The sequence below is a fragment of the Topomyia yanbarensis genome, chromosome 1 (assembly GCF_030247195.1).
Source record: "Topomyia yanbarensis strain Yona2022 chromosome 1, ASM3024719v1, whole genome shotgun sequence".
NCBI classification, from domain to species: Eukaryota; Metazoa; Arthropoda; class Insecta; order Diptera; family Culicidae; genus Topomyia; species Topomyia yanbarensis.
The window spans coordinates 10,376,340-10,396,799 of NC_080670.1; the positions used below are offsets into that span (position 1 = coordinate 10,376,340).

Consider the following 20,460-nt stretch of genomic DNA (forward strand, 5'->3'; position numbering starts at 1 on the left):
CCTTGGAAAATTTAATTAAGATACATGTCTGATCTTTACTTTTTGATTTTGAACATATCAATATTTTTCTAAATGGCGGCAGTAGCAGCCATCTTCTGAAGGCCTACCGTTAGATAATTTTATGCAGTAATCACGCTCCAGTACTATTATCTGAAACACATAAAAAATTCCTTTTAATAGATTAGGGTTGTCCTCAAGGAAGGCACTAAGGACTACTCGTATTTGTTTTATTCTTCGATGATATTGATTTAATCAGATACAATGCACTAATTAAATACCTTTACACTTCATAAGGATTTACCAAAACTGTGAATACTCACACGCTTTTCTACTGAAAAACTTTCCGGTTGACTAAAGAGGGGAGAGTGTCCCCCTGGCTCCCCCTGGAGCCATCGGTTCTCACTTATAATTTCTAACTTTCTGGAATAACTTTCAGGTTAAGTTTTATTTTTTGTGTTTAGAATTCATCTCGTCAGTAACTAGCACCATCTGGGTGTCTAGTTAGACGATGTATCTAAACTGGTACCCAAATTAGCACTAGTTCGACACAAAAAATTCCAAACAGTTCGCACGACACATGTGAACGTTCAAACCAACTGACTTGTCCCGAGTGATGTCCCGGAAGGCAAATACAGAAGCTCAGGTTTGCTGACGAGAAAACGAAAACGAACTCTTGTCTTTTGGCTCGGGAGCCAAACGCCTGGCATTATGCAATCTTAAATTCCCATTGTGTCTAACTAGTGCTAATTTGGGTACTAGTTTAGATACATCGTCTAACTAGACACCCAGATGGTGCTAGTTACTGACGAGATGAATTCGAAACACAAAAAAAACTTAATTTAAGTTAGGTTTTGTGCCCTTAATGCACAAAGTGGTTCAGTCCAATTTTCCCTTATGGGAATTTAGGATTGCATAACTTTCAGGTGTTTTCTGGTTCGGCATTATTGGATTGCGTTCCGACTTCTACTTATCACTTGTGATATGAAAATATTCCTTTGAAACGTTTTTGGTCAAAAAAGAACACTTTTTTGATATACCGGAAAAGAGAACGGAAGCCTTAAGAGGCTGTTTTTATTTTCGTAGTTAATCATCTCAAAAAGTCTTCTTTATACAAAGATCGGCTCTTCATAAGGGGCTAGTAGGGAAGACCGTATGTAAACGTACCATATACCCTCGAAAACCAAAGAAAATCGCCGGTAAAAAAGTATTTTGTCATAATATCATGGATGGCGTCCAATAGAACAGTTTTTTTTGTGGATTACCAAGTGACGTACTACGGATTGGATGACGAATATCCATGAATAATGAATTTTTGTGCATCCAAAACAAATCTGCTGCAATGCGAATGTGTCTGTTTTTTGCTCTCAAACTGTGAACGAAACGGCCTCAAATGATAGGATACTTTTAAACCATCATGAATTCATGTATTTCTTTTCTGATGACTTGAAACTCTTCGAAAAACTACTACTTGACTTACTCTTATTAAAATTAAATTGTTTAAGGTTCCATATCGAGGGGTATTCTTAGTTTGAAGAAAGTTGTAAAACTGTTCAATGTTTCAAGATAAAAAATAATTTCAAAATGCTGCCCCCTTGTCTTAAGAAATTTATTATATAATACAAAGAAATTGACACTGTAAACGTGCCATACCAAATAAGGCACACCAAACGAACCTCAAGTAGTACCACTTAGAAAAAGAATATCAAAACACAGCAGCAAAGTGCGTGTATTTTAGATGATTTCCGACCTTTTATGGATGGCGAAAAAAAACCTAAAAGTCCCACGGCTCGGTCCGGCTAATGCACTGAGCCGCCTCATATATGGTTATGTTTACGAAACAACTTGAAGCTTTGAAAATGAGCAAACCCGTCCTTCAAGGAGTCTTCTACAGTGAGATCCATTTCGGTAACTACGCCGTCGATTTTCACAGCATGAGAGGAGATGTAAATATGGTTTTTATGCGCTGTAGCGCATGTTCGAAACAATCGCGCCCGCTTGTTTGACGCGAAGCGCAGCTACGCGTATTTTAGTCTCGGTTAAGCAATGTGAACTTCGGCCACGAGTGTGGGGCTATTATGGACATTTCGCTTGTTCAGAGAGAAATCTAAAAATCAAATGATGCTTAGAGGTTGCTTTTTTGGAACGGAAAAATACTAAGTACTCACGGAATTACGGGTACATTACAGTGTGGAGAGACTAGTATCAACATCATCATTATTGACTTTTACCCCGATTTACGACCTCTCGGTGTAGGTTGTGTCGTTAACCTTAACGTGCACAATCGGGTAAAATAAAAGAGAGAATAAAGACAATATAGATGTGAAGGAGAGATTGAGAATCAATTCGAAATATAAGTACTCATCCGGCATAACTCTGCAATGGATCCACGGTGATTCACATAGCACACACGCGTGTTCGAAAGAATGAAGGAAGCGAATCAAATGCACACTACACTAAGCCTTTGTTCGTCGGTAGAAAACACAATCCACAATCTAGAACGAACTGGTACACCTTGCTACGGTAGCCGTGGAACTAATGAAAGACAGCAGTTAAAGCTCAATAGTGGCAAAAACGCATTTGTATTTTTGAATAATTTAAAAGCTTCGGATTCTTAAAAAGAAAGAAAAATATATGTCCCGATTTTATCAATGTACCTGTTTTGTCGGGTTTTCACTGTAAATAAAAAAATGCATAAAATATGCTATGAAATGGACTGAAAAGGTGAAAAAAAATCTTGTACCATGTTAAGATTGGCTTAGATGACTAAAAAGGGATTAAATGTTATCAAAGACGCCTAAAATGCGGGAAAATTTAGCTTAACCTTCCGGCAGTCGCGCTAGTGCACTGAGTGCACGCTGCTCTGAAAATCTAGCGAAATCGTCTTAGGGCACCAGCGGCTGCTCGTTCAGTGAGCCATAAGTGCGACTTCCGGAGGGTTAAATAATGGAAAAATATCGCTTAGGTGCCAGAAATTGTTTATAAACACATAGTAGCGAAGCAACACACTAAACTGGGTCCAGAAAATCAGTCGGTGACCTGTCCATTCGAACAATTTTGTTACCGAATTCCTCGTAAAACACAAAATGTTGAGACTCGCTTATCTTATTACAGCGTATCCCGCGAATATTAACAAAAATTGCAAATGCAACTATACGTGGACAACAAAATAGTGCCTTCTTTTTAATGCACCGTCCGAACAATCATCCACATGCTTCTCGTTCGATTAGCGAGCAACGAATTAGGTACAAAAATACTGGCGGGATTTATATAATCTCCTAATACTCGGTTAGGCGATTAGGTCTCTTAGGTGTTCCATATTGAGGGCTCTGTCTAAACTAGACTGCAAAGTTTCGGGTTTCCCGCGTCGTTTTCGAAAGATTTTCGGGTAATCAGTTTTTGCGTTATTCGGAGAAGTGTAGTACAAAATTAAAGAGCATATTTCAAGTTCATTAGTGCAAACATTGTGTAATTGCGTTCAGTACAATAAAAGTTCATAACGTTCAAAACCATTCACTCCTGCTTTATCCCTTATTTTGAAAAGGAGTTCGAAGTGTGGAAAACACGCATTATTTAACAAAATAAATAAATGGTATTTTGCAATATTTCAAGTGCTTGATTTATCACCTGAAAAAATGGTTTACAGCTTTAGCAACAGTCTTAGAGACCCGAGTGTTCTTCATACACCCCTCTTCCTAAAGCCAAATTTCGGATTACGCGATTGAACTCAGCACTAAACCATCACGCAACGCTATAGTACCCTACTGAAAAATCTAAAAGACGTTTCAAAATGGTCCAACGTAGAGCTCTCATTGCACATCCTTCTTGTATTTTTGAATGTTGCTTTCGCTTCGTTTTCGTCATCACCGACTTGGCTAGCAATAATTATTATATTCGTTCGCAACTCCACTTCTGATTATCGTAACAGTCCAAGAAAACATTTGCTCACATTTTTTAAATCACGGAAAATCGAATAAAAATCTGTGTTGCGCCTGTCATAAGACGACCAGAGTGTAACCAAATGCCTTTATTTTCAAAAATCTGTAAATATCTGCAACCAAACTACAAAACTGCAAATATCTGCAGCCAAATTAAAAAATCTGCAAATATCTGCGTCATCGAAAAAATCTGCAGCTGAAATTAAAAGTCCTCGAATTTGCAGACATGTCGGCAAATCTGGCATCCCTGAAATTATGAGATATCTTAGGAGGCGGCGATGTTTTTTCTCCAAATGATTCCCACATTAGTTTTAGGCCGCTTGGTTGGTTGAATGTCGATTCTGTCCGCAAATGGCGGATTAAGGACGCAATTCTTTTTCACAACTTTTCTATCTTTTCTCGAAACTGTAATTGAAACTGATTGTATTTTTTTCAATCTGCGGGCCTGAATGTTTTATCAAAACCCAACTGAATTCCGTTTCTTCTATTGGATTAATAAATAAATAATTTATTTGCATCTCAAAAAATGTTCGAATTTCGTCCGACCTCATTCCTCTGCCCAATTTATTTTGTCGTATTTCCTGTTTACGAAAAATATAGAATAGAAAATAAGATATCATTGTGCGAAAACATTTCCAAGACAACATTGCCGTCATCGCCTTTGTTCGAAAATTTCCATACATCAACCGTCGGACAACTCAAAACTCCCCGGTAAAGTTTAACCTTCTCCAAAAAGTCAAGATCACCGCCTGCTCTTTGTTTAATTTTCCGGTATAACCCCCTTCCCCACTCAGAATGATTCCCATGAGCAATTAAACCTCCCATCGCGGTCGTTTTTTTCTCTCCTATATATATTCTAAAATTCATCAACCAAAGGCGTTGATGACTGTAATCTCCCGCGGCAGCCATTGTTTTCGTGCAAAACCATCTTCTTGGACTTCGGCAGGTTCCCGTTGAAACAGTCGCACATCTAAAAAAAAATAGTCACACGGCAGCGCCGTTGCGCCCATTGATAATAATCATCTCCTAACCTCTCCATTCACCCCACCCAGCACAGGCACCCCCCCCCCCCCCCCCCGCATCACTACCAATCACTAATTCACCTTCTCTCGGGTGGACAACGTCGCGTCGCTTTAAATGACCCTGCTCGTACTCGTGCCGGGAGCAATGATGCCATTTTGATGTCTGCGTTTCAGTAAAAAAGTTTTGGGCGTCTGGGATCCCTAATAAAAAAAAATTATACACGAACTTTAACCCATATAGTGGAACGATTCCACATATTGTTTGGATGATACCCTGAACAGTTCGTTAGGCTCTAAAATCATACGATGTTTATTAGGGATATGACTAACTTGGGGTTATGCTGTAAAACCTGTCAAAAATGACAGCTTATATCAGTCTACAAAAGAGAATACTTTTCGCTTTTGTTTACTGTCAATTTTGACATTTGGCTTTCTCCGCATAATTTTTAAAAGGTCAAAAAAACAGAAAAAAATGCAAAATTTCTGAAAAAAAAGATTCGCCTAAGTATCGGTATATTTATCAAAATCTGTGATGAAAATTTATATTTATCCGTGGACAAAAATCATGCATTGTCGAATATATCTATGAAAAATATGTGAACGTGGCAACCCTGACAGTGAGTTGTTCGCTTCTAGATGATGACATTTAGCGTCATTATTTCCATACTTACATTAGACAGAAAATTCCCACACACACACACTTTCTGAACGCGAATCTTCAGCAAGAACATGCCCCACCCGTCGTCTCTTGAACACACACACACACCTCACAACAGAGTCATCTGTCAAAGTGTGGCTGTGACTACCCTTGCTTCGCCATCCAAAGCCACGCCGACTGTGATCGTAATTAAGGTTCCCTCAATCATTTGTCCGCTAGTTTCCCACCTTGATGGGACCGAACAACAACAAACAAATCCCGAAAGAATGTCAATTTGCTCGCTGCACACCCAACTGCGAGCTTCTGTCTTTAATACGCCACCGGACCTGTCAAGGTCAAAATAATATTTTTGTTTTTGGTCTTTAGCAGAAACGAAAAACGACACTGACGCCACCCATAATTGGACCAAATCCGATTAGGGTAAGACCCTCGTTACGTATAGGGTTGCCTTCGACGAATTTACCTCCCGCGTGAACAGGCGCCAAAGGTTCCAGGAATTTTCAATCGCCGCCGACGACCACCTTCACAATTAATTATTGATAAGCGTGACTAGGACTGATACCAACCAACCAACAGCGGCGTCAATTCACGGTGGTTTCGCTTCGACACTTGTAAATCTGACACTAATCCTAATTATATGAGCACTGATCCCTGGTCCGACAATGTTTCGAAAGCTTGTCGTTGTTGTTGTTAGGGGAAGGGAGACGGCGTCTATCGGAAGTACACAGCAAAGCACCGATCGGATTACACCCCTGTTCTTGTTGATTCGGTCGAATTCCCCGGATCGCGCTGTAATTTAACCGATAAACATAAAAATTACCGAGAACTGAGCGGTCTAGTTATCCCCCTGCGGCCTGCTGGCAGCGCTGGAGGAACCAATTTCCCTATTTTAAGTGAAGTGAAAACTGAAAATTTACGACTTGTTTCAGGGGGAAATTTACGACCTTTCGCGAAGAGGAGGGCGCTCTAGGGTGGGAAAATCCGGCTAAATTCGGAATCGTTTTTTTTTTGTTATTCGAAGAAACATTAAGTCACCTGTTTCCGAAATGTTGCACCGATCACCGCGAAACCGAGCTTGACTGATGATCGATCGATTGTCGTACCAAGTTTGGGTCAGCGCTGCGATCGTATATCAAACTCTAGACAATAAAGAGCGGCCATGACAGTGTGAGATGCCGAATTTCGAACAAAAGCAACAGTAGGCGCAGATAAACTGCACTCGAATGGCGACATTGAACGACGAAACAATTGAAGGATTTCTCACGGTATGGTGTACTTTCGATTTGGTCAAGCAGGCGTTTGCTGTGCTCGTTACTGTCAAGTTGACCTTTAGTTTGCTAGGAAATACAGTTCGCGAACTGAAAGACCCTCCCATTGATAGAATTGCTAAAACAGTTGCAGTGATTCGATTCGCTTCAATAGTTCAGTTTTTTTTCACGAGAAATTTGGCCGGTTGCTGTGTTTCACAATCGAAATTCATTGCGATTCATAAATGTTCTGCAAACGTTTAAAAATGTAACAGCCAAAGTGTTCGAATTGAATGCGGGAAGCCAGTGCTACCAGTCCGTCCGTCAGTCATTGACATCTTCAGATCACGAACAACATTTCGACGTGTCCCAAAAAATTCCTCCGTTATAGGAGAAATCGAGTTCAATTGATGGAACATTTATTTGACAAATCCAAATCCAATCCACGCTTCGAAAGAAATAATAGAGCAACGCTTCTGACGCGTTGCTTCAAAATCTTTAATCCATGTAAAAATCATAGATATCTAAACGATCCAACAGTGTTTTGTAAACTTTTGTACATAACATACATGATTTTATAAGCAAAACAAACACCGCCGTAACCATGGTGAATTCAAACAAATCCTTTGGTTAAAATACAAAAAAAAATCCGTTTCAAACACGAGCTTATCTCAAAACTCTCGGCAAAAGGCGTCTCTCGATAACGGTCACTCTTAACGACGACGACGCTGGCCGCTCTGTCACGGTGTGCGGGGGCGTTCGCTTATCACTTCGCAACTCCCTAGTCCACTGGCCGCCGTCAAAACTGTTATGAAGTTGGGTTGGAAATCTCCTCCCAGAGCTCATGAATATCACTCATTGCTCGTCGTGCATGTATATTTTATTGTTTTTATCACTAAGCCACAATGGCTTCCCCTCTGTCCGTCCTCTAGCGCTTCGCCACGACGGCCTGCCTTCGGTTTGCTTGTGATCGGTTGTATGGACACGAAACTAAACTATTGCAGCATTTATTTGTTTATTTATGCGTTTTTTTCTCTCTCTCGCTCCGTTTCGATGACCGCAGCAGCTGCTGCTGCAACCGGTCGGTCGGTGTGTAGAATCCGCTTTTCTCGCTCCTGGTCAGCTCGGGCTCTCGGGAGTACCGAACCGAAAGCGATATAAATTGACTGGAATTGGATGACAATTGGAGTAAATGAAATGTTAATTTAATAATTTATGTTAATTAAGTGGGTTTTTTGGTTAGGTTCCGTGCCCGTCAATACCGGTGCCGATAGACAGTTTGACAGCTGCGCGAGAAAGGTCGCTTATCAACAACCATCAGCTCCCGGTTTGTTTTTTTTTCTGAATTTTTGTTTCCTCGCGCCAGGCTACTGAGATGACCATCTGTACCCGCGGACATCGCGTCAACCACAATTGAGCTAATCTAATGTGATTAACGATTTATTTACTCAACGTTCACACCCCCCTCTGATGCCCTGATGACGTGTGGTGGTGATTGTGATCGAAAATGTAGGAAAACAACCTAAACAAAAAACTAAAAAGACACACAACCAAACGTAAACAAGGGAAAAGCTAATATCAGGACACATTACGTGTCATTATCGTGACGGAGCCGTCACTTGTTGCACCAGCACTTAATCGTAATTTATTTCCACATTCATTTAGCCGCCACGATTGTGGCGGCTAGCGTCCCTAGTTCCCCATCGAAATGGTGGAAATCAACAAACAAAAAATATTAATGACATGTAAATGATATGCGCAACAAGCAAAACTGTTTTCGAGTTGCGTTTTTTTCTTCGTTGTTCCTATGTTTCAGTTCTAGCAATAATGGTTCTTGGAATTATCTGTTATCACAGTTGTCAAGTTGAACGCAAAATTTGGTTCGAAAATTATGCCGCCGAACTTATTTTTTTTTCGTGAATTTCATTACTCTGAACTTGTGCACAGATTCTCAATACTATAAAACTTTAACCACGATAACCACCTTCAGTGTTCTCGAGCCATTACCAGACAGACCCAAGTTCACTAAGAATTGGTTGCGAGAAAGCTGTCGAAACAGTAGTTGGGGATTGTAGTTTTGAACTTTTCGAAAATTGCTGATAGATTCAGGACTATCTTACAAAATGGTCACTGTAGGTTACCGTCGTTGTTTGTGCGTAGTGTGTCTCTATGTTAATAGTAACGAACGATGGAATATAACTGCAATAGAAGAAAATAGTAATATTTTGAACTGTCATGGAAAATTAAATCATTTTTGCAGAACATTCAGAAACACGTTAGTAAATGTTTCGCTTTTTTAGGTGCTCTTAGTTCTGAGTCTAGTTAGGTTATAGTTATGGGTTTTGTGCTCTTTACGCGCAAAGATGGTTTTAAACAATTTTCTCTTTACTGGAGAAAAAAGGTTCTTACCTAAACCTTTTTTCGCTAAGGAATCCTTTTATTGTTATTATATTCATGTTGATTGAATAATTATGTACTGTGTTAACCAAAAAAAATTTTTTTTGGACCTATCTCTAGTTCATTTGAAGTTATTTAGCTATTTTTTTTCTATAACTAGTTATGGAGAAATGGAGACACAACTTGTGTGCCTCGGCAAACAACTAGTCATGCAAGACAAAGGTGTCGGATTCTGGTGAGAGGAACTCGGAACACATCTCCATAACTAGGTTAGTTAAAATTGAATTTTCTTTTTAGGAGAAATATAACACAATTTTTGATATTACTAAAGTAAAGCGTTCCTAAAAATTCCAACAAAAAGAAACAGGACACGAAATGTAGTAAAGCTTATTAAGGTATTGTTTTTCTACATCTACATTTCTAATTCAATGTTTGTTCTTTGTCAGTTTTTTTTTCAGAAAAATACTTCCAATAGCATAGAAAATACACCAGATAGATTAAGATAGTTCCGAACAGTGGTGTATTTTGATAGCACAAACGTCTTTTCTGGACGTAATAGGCTAGTAAGATTGACATTGAAAAAAAATTGTTTTCAAGCAGTCGCTCACAAACGAGTTTTAACAGTAAAAAAAAATAAACTTGCTGACTGCTTCTAAGTTGATTTCAAAAATAAGTTATATTGCTTCGCTAAACACTCAAACTTAGTTCCAAAACAACTCCAAAATCAACATATTTGAGTCATTTCATAAAAAATAATCCGTTTTGAGCCACCCTAATGAAAACCCAAGCTTCTTTTTAATATTTGGCAGTACCAAAAATATATTTAGCGGAACAAAATTATTTAAACATCCTTTTTACCAATTTCGACAGTGTTTTATTTTTTTCTGATAAGAATATGATGTCATTACACTTAACTATGTAAAAACACTTTTTTGTACATTTGCGTCGAACCAATTATTTTTCAGCAACTATAACGAATGCGAAACTTTTTTGAAAACTAATCGTATTAAAAATAATTTAACAGCTCAAAAATTACAGCAGATTTTTGTTTTAACTGCTGCTAAATAATTATGTTTGGACTGACTGACTGAATGGTGTTCAAAGATCGCTTATCCGATCTACTAATACAAAATAATTTCCTAATTGACACCGCTTGGAAAAAATAAGTAATTTTAAGCCAACTAAATTGATATTAAAATATCTTTAATCTTTGGTGAAGTCAGAAATAAATTTAGCTTGGATAATTCCAATAAAAATATTTGTTTCTCTCTTAATTACTTATTTTGAGCCATCCTATTAACTAGCAAAATTTATAGTTGATGTATGCTTCGTCATACTAAACTACATTGAAAAATCTTGCATGTACCTTCATGACGAGTTATATCGTTTATTTTTAAGCCATTCTAATGAACTTCAATAATGCTTAAAAATTACTTAAAGATCTGCTATTGGACACCCTAATCTATACTAATGTTTTTTTTTTATACATGGCATAGTCAGAACTAAATTAAGTGTGGAGAAATTACTTGAAAATTGTTACGACTGCATAAATATTTTTGAAAAGCGCTAATAACTAGGGAGATTCGTTTTTTTAAATATATTTGGCAATTTCAGAAATAAATTTAAAAAAAGTTTCTGTCTTATTACGCCTAAATTATTTATTTTGAGCCACCCTAATAACTGATGAGATTTATTTTTCATATCTCAAGTGTCAAAATAATTTCGCCCCATTATAATACATTGAAACATTGGGTTTGTACTTGCACGACCAAACGATAATTATTTTTGAGTTACCCTAATGAATCAGTACAATGAAATACCTTAAAATCTCTAATATGACCTGTTAATATACATTAGAATTCATATTGAAAACGTTTCGGAAAAAAAAAACTTAGCAAAATCATAAATAAATTTTGCGTGAAGTAATCACTAAAAATGTTTCTTTTTTCTGAATTATGCTCAAATTCTTTATTTAACCCATTATTGCCCAACCTACTGTATATAGTAGGTGCTAAGAATAACTCCTATTACTCAATCAATAACGCAGAACAGGTGTTATCAACGAGTTAATATTGTTGATATACTCTTGCAGAATATGGTTAGAGAAGTTAGAGTGGTTAAACCGGTGGTTATGTTTTGTTTTTAATCAATTTTCCCTTAAGGGGTTACACATTTTTGTTAGAATGAAAAAAATCGAATTTTTGTAAATTAGATATTCTGAAACTACATACGCTGAGGAAAATTTTCTCAAAGTTTCATTAACATCGGATTACTACACCTTGAGTTACTGCTATTCATAGACTGCTACCCATTGACTACTCGTAGGCGGTCCGTAGTGTTTGATACGCTAGACCGTTGAATCGCTGCACCGACAGTAAAACTTGATTATCTCGGAGTTGTATTTTGTTGAAAAGTTCATCCGCGGCAATCACGATATCTCAGGAACCGATTAACCGATCAATCTTAAATTTTCACTGGTTGTTCCTGATTATATCAGCTACTTTGAGTACAAAAATAATTTTACTGGAGTGACTACATCATTTTTCTTCGATCGGAAAACACAATTTGTGTTGCTTGTGAAATTTTAAGTTGGGCAATAATGGGTTAATAACTAACGAGATTAATTTTTTATATATGTGTCAAGGTTAAAAATAGTTTTGTCGCACGAGCATGTAGCATTTTATTTGTACCTTAACGATAATTATTATCGAGCCACCCTGATGCGTATCTCAAAACTACTTAAAAATCGCTTATGCAAATTGTTAATAGTGATTTTTTTATTGTTGCGAACAAATTATTTATTCTAAACCGCGTTTATAACCAACAAGATTCATTTTTATATGTTTCATGGTCAAAAATAATTTCGTCTCACTAAAATACATTGAAACATCTGATTTGTACCTTCACGACGAAACGATTATTAATTATTAATTAATTAATTAATTATTTACTATTATTGCATTACTGCAATACCTGAGAATTACTTTAAAATCTTTTATTCGAACTGTTAATACAAATTAAATTACATATTGAAACCGTTTTGAACAAAACTATTTGAATTGTCATAATGTATGCTGAAGTTTAGTTTTTATATTTGGCAGAATCAGAAATTAACTTCTTTTCTTTTATTCTAACTGTTAATACAAATAAAATTACATAGCGTAAACAAATCGATTAAAAACTTTTTTTCGTTGTTGCACTCAAATTATTAATTTTGAGCCACCTTAATAACGGTCAAGATTTATTTTTTATATATGTTTCAGTGACAAAAATAATTTCATCACATTAAAATACATAGAAATATCTCATTTGTCGTCCTTCACGACGATATAACTCATTTTAAGTCACCCTAGTGAATTACTGCAATGTCTGCGAATTACTTTAAAATTTCTTATTCGAAACTGCTAATAAAAATTAGATTTCACGTTGAACCCGGTTTGGAAGAAAAATAGTTTTCAGCCTTGAAATGGACAGTAATGTTTCGTTTTAATATTTGACAAAATATTAGAAATAAATTTTTCGCGAAGAAGTAACTTACAAATATTTTTCTCTGAATTGCTATACTCAAATTATTTATCCGGAGCCACCCTAATAACTTAGGAGATTTATTTTTGACATGTTTCTGTGTCAAAAATAATTTCGTCGCTGTAAAATACATCGAAACATTTTTTGACGATATAATTATTTTTGAGCCACCCTAATCAATGCCTCGACATTACTTTAAAATCTCTTACTCGAACTCTTTTAACAAATTAAATGTCTTATTGTAACCTTTCAAGAAAAAAATGAGTCGCCTAAATGGATACTAAAGTTTTCTTCAATATTTAATTGTAATGTATTTCTTCATACTAGCGAGATTCATTTTTTAGGCTCTACCCCATTTGGCATAATGTGATATGGCATAATGCCATTTGGCATAATGTCATATGGCATAATGGTTATTTGGCATAATAGTCAGTTGGCATAAAGGTGACTTGGCATAATGGCTATTTGGCATAATGACCATTTGGCATAAAGACCATTTGGCATAACGCTATTTGGCATAACGCCATTTGTCATAACACCATTTGGCATAACGCCATTTGGCATAATTCTATTTGGTATATTTTTGTATTTGGCAAAGTGAACATTGGATTAACGACAAGCTAGCATCTAAGGATTTCATTCTACTTATGTAAATTATAAATAGAAATTTTGACAATCTTTCTATTTAAGAACAGCTCATGTTTAAAAGAAGGGAAAATCATCAATGATTTATACCGAACTATCTAGTCTGTACTTATCCTAATTATTGAAAGATAAATGACAAACTTTACTGAAAATTTATCCTTCTTTTAGTTATGAGCTGTTCTTTAATGCGAAAGTTTGCAAATTCCTAATTTCATATTTCCACAATTTTTGACATCTTACTCAAAGCAAATTTTACTTTTAAAATGCTTGTGTAAATAAATTCAGTTAACTAAGCATTGGTTCTGGTTCTGTTTCTTTCAATAGTTTATGTGCAAATTAAAACAAAATAAAACTTAATTAAAAAAATCATCTTTATTGCGAGCCCAGATTTGCTGCTATTGCTTGAAGATAATCAATAGTATCAAAATTTTGTAATTTCGTAACATTTTTGCACAGTTTCGCATCAATTATCTGATCTTTGGTACGACGCTTCTTCTCGGAGGTTAGTGACATATGCGCCAAGATTTGTGAAGCGTTAAATTTTTCCTCTAGTTTCAGTTCTTCGATGATATGCATCAGACCAGCACTGCGACCCACCAGACGACTCCAATGACCATTATCATTACAAAAAGAATTTTTATTTTTGATGCCAGATGTCTTTAAGGTGCATGACTTGCCGTCGAGATTTGATGCAAACTAAAAAAAAAATTGACCAAAATTCACTTTTTTCGATTTTAGCACATTTTTGTCTTTCTCATATAGAAAGGTTATGAAATCACTCTGAAAACCGTCAACCTAATCCTGGTAATTTTTTTTGGCTGGCATAAGGTTTCTGGATTTTAACAGGGGCGTAGTTGAGGGTATACGGAGAGGGGTTACCCCCCATCTATTGTTCACTCCCCTCCCTTTAAAATCCCCTTAAATCACCCCTCAGACGAACACCCCACCCAGCTCCCAACCCTCTTTAAACCACCACCATATCACATAGCATACCAAATTAAGCTGGGGAGTCGTTCGTTCGTGGGATTTTCGCCCTCCTCACACACCCACCCCCGCATGACAAAATGAGATAGCAAGCAGATAACATTGAACTAATGCTGATTAGACTAATTAAGTATGATATTTTTTTTTGTTTCAAGTGTTTCACCGTCGACACGTATCTCATCAAGTTCGTGGCTGGCAAGCCATTGTGTATAAGTGCAAAGTGTACTAAGAATGTAATGGACATTTCCACAATTATGTTGAAAATAACCTGCCACCAAGCCGTAGTTTATAGAAATGAGAAAGGCACAATTGAACCGCTAGGTGGGTTAAAACAGGTTTTTTTGTATGTATTAAAATAGTTTTCATTTTTGTTGAAAATCTGCAACAAACGACTTTGTTGGATATATTTCCATCAGTTCATGCTTAAATGAAAAAAAGAACATCCATCACGCCTTGAACCAGGGAACTCTTCGGCAAACGCATTGATAAGAGCCTTTCCAAATCTGTTAAAATCACTTCTGGATGCAATTCAACGTCGATCTCATCAGCAATTTCAAAAAGCTTAGACAATACTGCTCTATAGAGAGATTCTGATTTGCTTGTCATCGGAGCAAACACCAAAGGGAAGGTGCAGTGCTCCCCTCGATAGTAAAACGCAGACGAAATAAACTAGTCGAATGTATTGTAGACCAGGTTTTTCTTTCCTGGACCGCCAATCACCATTCTCCCTGCACTCATAACGCATAAGTATTCTCTTTATTTGCGCACTTTCAATAAATGCTGGGTGCTAATTGGTTATGCCAAATCACCCTTATGCCAAATGACATTATGCCAAATGGCATTATGCCAAATGACCATTATGCCAAATGGCATTATGCCAAATGACCATTATGCTAAATAACCTTTATGCCAAATGACTATTATGCCAAATTGACATTATGCCAAATGGTCATTATGCCAAATAGCATTATGCCAAAGGGCATTATGCCAAATGACATTATGCCAAATGGGATAGAGCCCATTTTTTATGCTTATTCCTGTATCAAAAAGGCTTTCTTTGCTCTAACATGACTTGGAAACATCTTACTTGTATGGTTTCTGTGATATAATTATTTTTGAGCCACCCTAATGAATTTCTACAATAACTTGTAAATTACCTAAAATTCTCATTTCTCGTCGAAACAACTCTTTGGACTGCTACGACTATATAGGTATGTTTGGGCCAACCTAATATTAAATAGTAAAGTTAATGCCCAATTTTTTTTTTCAAAGATGAATTTATCCCTCGAAAATTACATGAAAACATCTTATTTGTCCCCAGTACGGCAAAATAAGGATTTTTATTGAATAGTGCAGTACAGTGAAGATCCGATTTTGTCATCCCCCGATTTCAATATGTAATTTTGTCAGCCTTTTTGACCCAATTTTGTCAGTCTCATATGAAGATCCATTTGATGGGCTCTAGAAGGTGAACCATGTCAAATCCGAGTAAATTTTTTCTTGAGCATGTGTTTTGAATTCTAAAGATGCAAAATATGCAAAAATTAAATAAAAAAATTGAACTTGCGCCATAAGAAATGTATACTAAGCCAAGTAACATTTTTAGTTTTTAAGCACACTACAAGTACTTTCTAAGTTTTAAGAAAGGCTTCAAGAGTGCCATAAAACCACAATTGTTACTAGGGAAAAAATCAGAAAAGATTATGCGGCTATGTCCAGAGACTACAGAAGTATACTTTAACAGCCTCAATAAACCGAATAAAAAGAAGAAAAAAAAAGATTGCCTCGATTTGGTCATTGTTCCCGTTTTGTCAGGTCAAAATTTACCCAAAAACCCAGGTCAATTGAATCTCTCAAAGTTACTTAAAAATCTCCTACTCGATGTTTTGATACAAAATTGATTTTTTATTGGAACCTTTTTTGAAAAAATAACTATTTATGAGCCACTCTAATTGATACTACAGTTCGACTAGCAATAGTCGAATGAAGCACAAAAATACATGCGGGCCTTATATACCAGCCCCATATCGATCAGGGTTCCCAGGTAGGTGCTCCATATTGACGGCTCTGCTTAAATTAAATTGGAAAGCTTTGGTTTTCCGCGTTGCTTCCGAAAATTTTCCTGAAAATCAATTTTTGCGTTGTTTATAGAAGTTATACATACTTCGGGATTTAATACAACATTGGTGCATATTTTCTCGGCTGGTTAGTTGAAATGATGTGTGATTCCGTTCAATATGAATGTTACTAACGTAAAAAACATCCTGTTTTTTTAAATTTTGGTAAAAATAGTTTGAAACGTAAGTCGTAGTTACGACAAAGGCTTAACCCAAAACAGTGATAAATGGTAGCTGAATATTTTTTTCCTCTAGCGGAAAGACTGTCCAAAGATGTCCTCAAGTTTCCAGCTGAGTGCGTTAGCTACTTCGCCATCGAGGTGCTGTGATAACGTTAGTGTCGCTTCTCTGTCCCCAATGACACTACTAATGGGATTTATCGATCCCCAGTGGCTCTAACTAGCTATTTCTAGCTGAGTATTGTAACGACTGGAAATGATTTTTTTCGCGAAAATTTGCAGTTTCCCCAATCAATTTAGCTTAAGCAAATCCTTTTTAAAATTGCTCGACGTTTCGGAAATTTTTGGCAGCCTTTTTCAAGGGAAATTTGATTGTGTCATTTTTGTCTTAGGCGGTATCTAGCTCAAACTTCCGTGAACCACGTTCAGGCTAGAGATTTTCTGTATCAATGATTGCCTCTCGTTCTCCAGCCGGTTCAGGTGCCAAACATAATTGCGCCAGTCTCATATTTACATCACTGTGTGCTGTAAAGTGTCCAATGGGACCAATTTGAAACTGTCAATGTCTTCACTCAACACACCAGTTTCTTAAAAACTCAAAATTTCACTTTCAATAAGAACGGAATGGACGTCAAAATAGAGCTTGAATTATTTTTAATTCTGGTTGAAATATCTTGCAATTCCGCGCAGTAAAACGGAAGTTATTATCTTTCAAAATCCTATTTCTTCGGAAATTTTGTAAAGTTACCCCATATATAGGAAGGTTTGTCATTAATCACGACAATGTAAAAAAGCTTGAATAAAAATTAGAAGAAGGAACATTGCTGTACCACCATTAGTTAGGATCATCAAGTGCAATCCACACAATTTAAAAAAATCTCAAATCTTAAGCCTAACAGTTTTCGCAGAAATCAACTGGAACTACTAGTTTCATCCAAAAAACCCATCAGTATTACATACAAGCAATTCTAAGCGATTTTAAAGTGATACGCGAATCAATGAACAAGTGAACGTGGTAAATAAGTGCAAATTAAAAAATATCTCAAAAGTGCAAGGTCGAAAACCGATCAGTGATGCCATCATAAGCTCTGCGTTCAAAACAAAGTCAAAACCGCAAATAAAGGTGCAACTAAATGGCATTCTTAACTAGCTACTCGTTAGAATAAATTAAACAGGAAAAAAGTGCCAGTGCAATAAAAAAACAACTTTGCGCGCAGTCATAGAAAAAAAAACGAAACAAAGTTGGCGAAGAAAAAAAAAGTGTCAAGTCCAATCAGACAGCAGTACATCACCCGCAGTAGTAGGCTGCTTACTCAGCAGCTCCTGTGTTTCACTTTTTTCCAATCCGTTTCTTTGTTTGAACCATCGTGTTTGTGCGTGTAACAAAGGCAAGCTGGCAGCACTGAATGTGCTCGGTGCCGGTGACAGCAAAATGACAAACGAGTGGATCGAGTGGAATGAAAGTGCCCGAATAGTGGGACGGTTGCCACTGCGGGGTAACCACCACCACCACCACCCCTACCATCTGCCAGCTGCTGTTGGTGGTGGTGGTGGCCAGTTGCATGGGCACGGCAGTCAGCACGGAACGGCGGGGAGTTTGACGGGGCTCGGCGGCACTGCTGCTGGCGGCAGTCCTCCCGGCGGTTTGATGGCGAGTTTAAGCGGGATTCACAACAACAACAATGTGAGCTTTCTGAACAACAATCAGCAGCACTTTTTGAACAGCTACAGTTTGAACAAGCTGGCGGCGGCGGGAATGGGACTGAAAACCCACGCCCTGATGAAGGGATTACAGAAACCGAGAGGTAAGAATTGAAAAAAAAATGTGTTTGAAAATCAAACAAATTCCATCACGGTTCGAGGTGGTGCCCTTGAACTGTGCAAAATTATCAATGACCCTTCGTGTTTACGGTGTGGCGGTGGTGTGGGTGGGGTTCAGTGTGAGACCGAAAACTTCCAGTGGGGATTGGACAATGGCAAACAAAGGCAGTTCCCTTGCTGCGCCAGCTGCTTTGCCGGGCGTTATTTACTTTCGTTCCGGTTGGCAAACTACTTGATAAATTACTTTCTGAAGGACCCAAATGGTTGGGGAGGGACGGTTGTTTTGGCCGGTGAAAAAGCATTTCCCCCCCCTGAAATGCTGCAGCGGAACGCACTACCGGTAATAAAGCGGTTTCAATTTCCGGATGGTTAATCAAAGCCCGTTTTCTTTCGTTTTGGGGTACGCGCGTTGCCAAAAATAAAAGACAAGAGCCGATTCGATATTAAATTAAACAACAGATTTTGGAGTTTCATGTTCGGTGGGTCGGGAAGGGGAGTCGCTTTTCGGAATTTGTGAAGTTCGCCCGGGGTGGGGCAACGAGAAAAGACCACCACCAGAAACTAGATCGGACATACGCGCACATCAAAGACTCGGGACCGCCCGTTTGAATCGCCCCCCACCTTCCCTCAGCCTAAACGATAGAGCGTCCGGCACGCGCGGGGAAGACAGAACAAAGAGGGAAACAAATGTGGACATCAAACAGGAAAATTTCTCCGAATCCCGCCGCGGTGACGGTCAAAAAACAAAAAACATAGAAATTTAATTACCTCCACTGAGAGGGGTGGGGGGCGGGGCGCACTTGTGTGTGTACGAAAATTGCGCACCCTGCCTACTGCGATGAGAAGTTTCAGAGGGAAAATTGTCCGAGAAAATTGATTATTGATTTTTGTGTTTCAACCAAGCGGTCCAGCCAAAGGGCGGTTGCTACGACGACTGGTACAACCTATTTTCGATCGAGCACTCCCACTTTTTTCGGATTTTATTTTTGTGCAATCCGACAAAGTGAATGTGTTATGTAGAAAAACTACGCGACCGACCACCTTCGATTTTGCTTCCGAACACTGGGAGATAAAATTATTTGCCTCATTCGTCTAGTTTCTCGTGTTCTAATTATAAAGATCGGGTTTTATACTTACCGCCAAAAACACGCAACCTTGTTTATACCGGAGAACTGTTCGGAACTATCCCTTCGCCGTACACGGCGTGGACCTGCTGTAGAGGTGATGTGCGGTGCGAACGATGCGGTGATGGGATCGAAGTTAATGAACCGGGCCGGAGTAAGACGGAACAGGGGGACCGCCTTCGGTGGCAACAGGAGAGAACCATGGAAAAATCAATTAAAAGCAGTGCGGATTGTCTGCATTTAGCTGGCGAGTGTCGCGCGCGTCTTTGCGGATTTCATCTGTGTACTTTGATACACGATGCGTGTGGTTTTCGGGGCCTCCGGAAGAGTTCTGGCCCTTTCGGTGTTTCGAGCAGAAAGTCAAGTGTTTCAATGCGTACGACATCAACATGCTGCTTCACGTAGATAAAAGAAGATTCATGGGAAACGGGGACTTTCACACAAATAAAGAGCAATTTATTTGCCTACAAAATGCACTACTTAATTTTGTTTTCTACGGAGTATAAGAAAAATTAGAGCCTGAAGATGCGACAAATTGTCGCCGAAACGTCAATTTTATCAATATGGGTAAACGAATCGGAAAATCGCATACTAAAAAATTTCTCGCCGTTGGTGGTCTAGTATGTCTCTAGGGCAGCGGTTCTCAACCTTTTTCGGACCCCTTAGAAATTACCCTGGGTTGCTGCGGACCCCCACGGATAAACATCGATTTTGTATGCTATTAATATGTTATCTTCAGTTTGTTAGGATACAAGACTTGAAATTTCAATCTGCACTCGCAATATATATTTTTCTTCTCGGATCCC

General features: G+C 37.9%; 1 protein-coding gene across 5 annotated transcripts in view; it reads left to right on the forward strand.

Annotated features, from left to right (window-relative positions):
- The window catches only part of LOC131676870 (ETS-like protein pointed), a 353,859-nt gene that overhangs the window by 209,644 nt on the left and 123,755 nt on the right, over positions 1 to 20,460 (forward strand). The window contains exon 2 of one of the 5 annotated variants that reach the window (XM_058956247.1): positions 17,609 to 18,514. The exons of 2 other annotated variants lie outside the window; for them this stretch is intronic. In XM_058956247.1, the coding sequence (XP_058812230.1) occupies positions 18,142 to 18,514 (373 nt within the window). In that variant the 5' untranslated portion in view covers positions 17,609 to 18,141. Of the gene's footprint in view, positions 1 to 17,600; positions 18,515 to 20,460 lie in introns of those variants that run through there. 2 more of the 5 variants (XM_058956248.1, XM_058956249.1) reach the window with 2 other exon arrangements.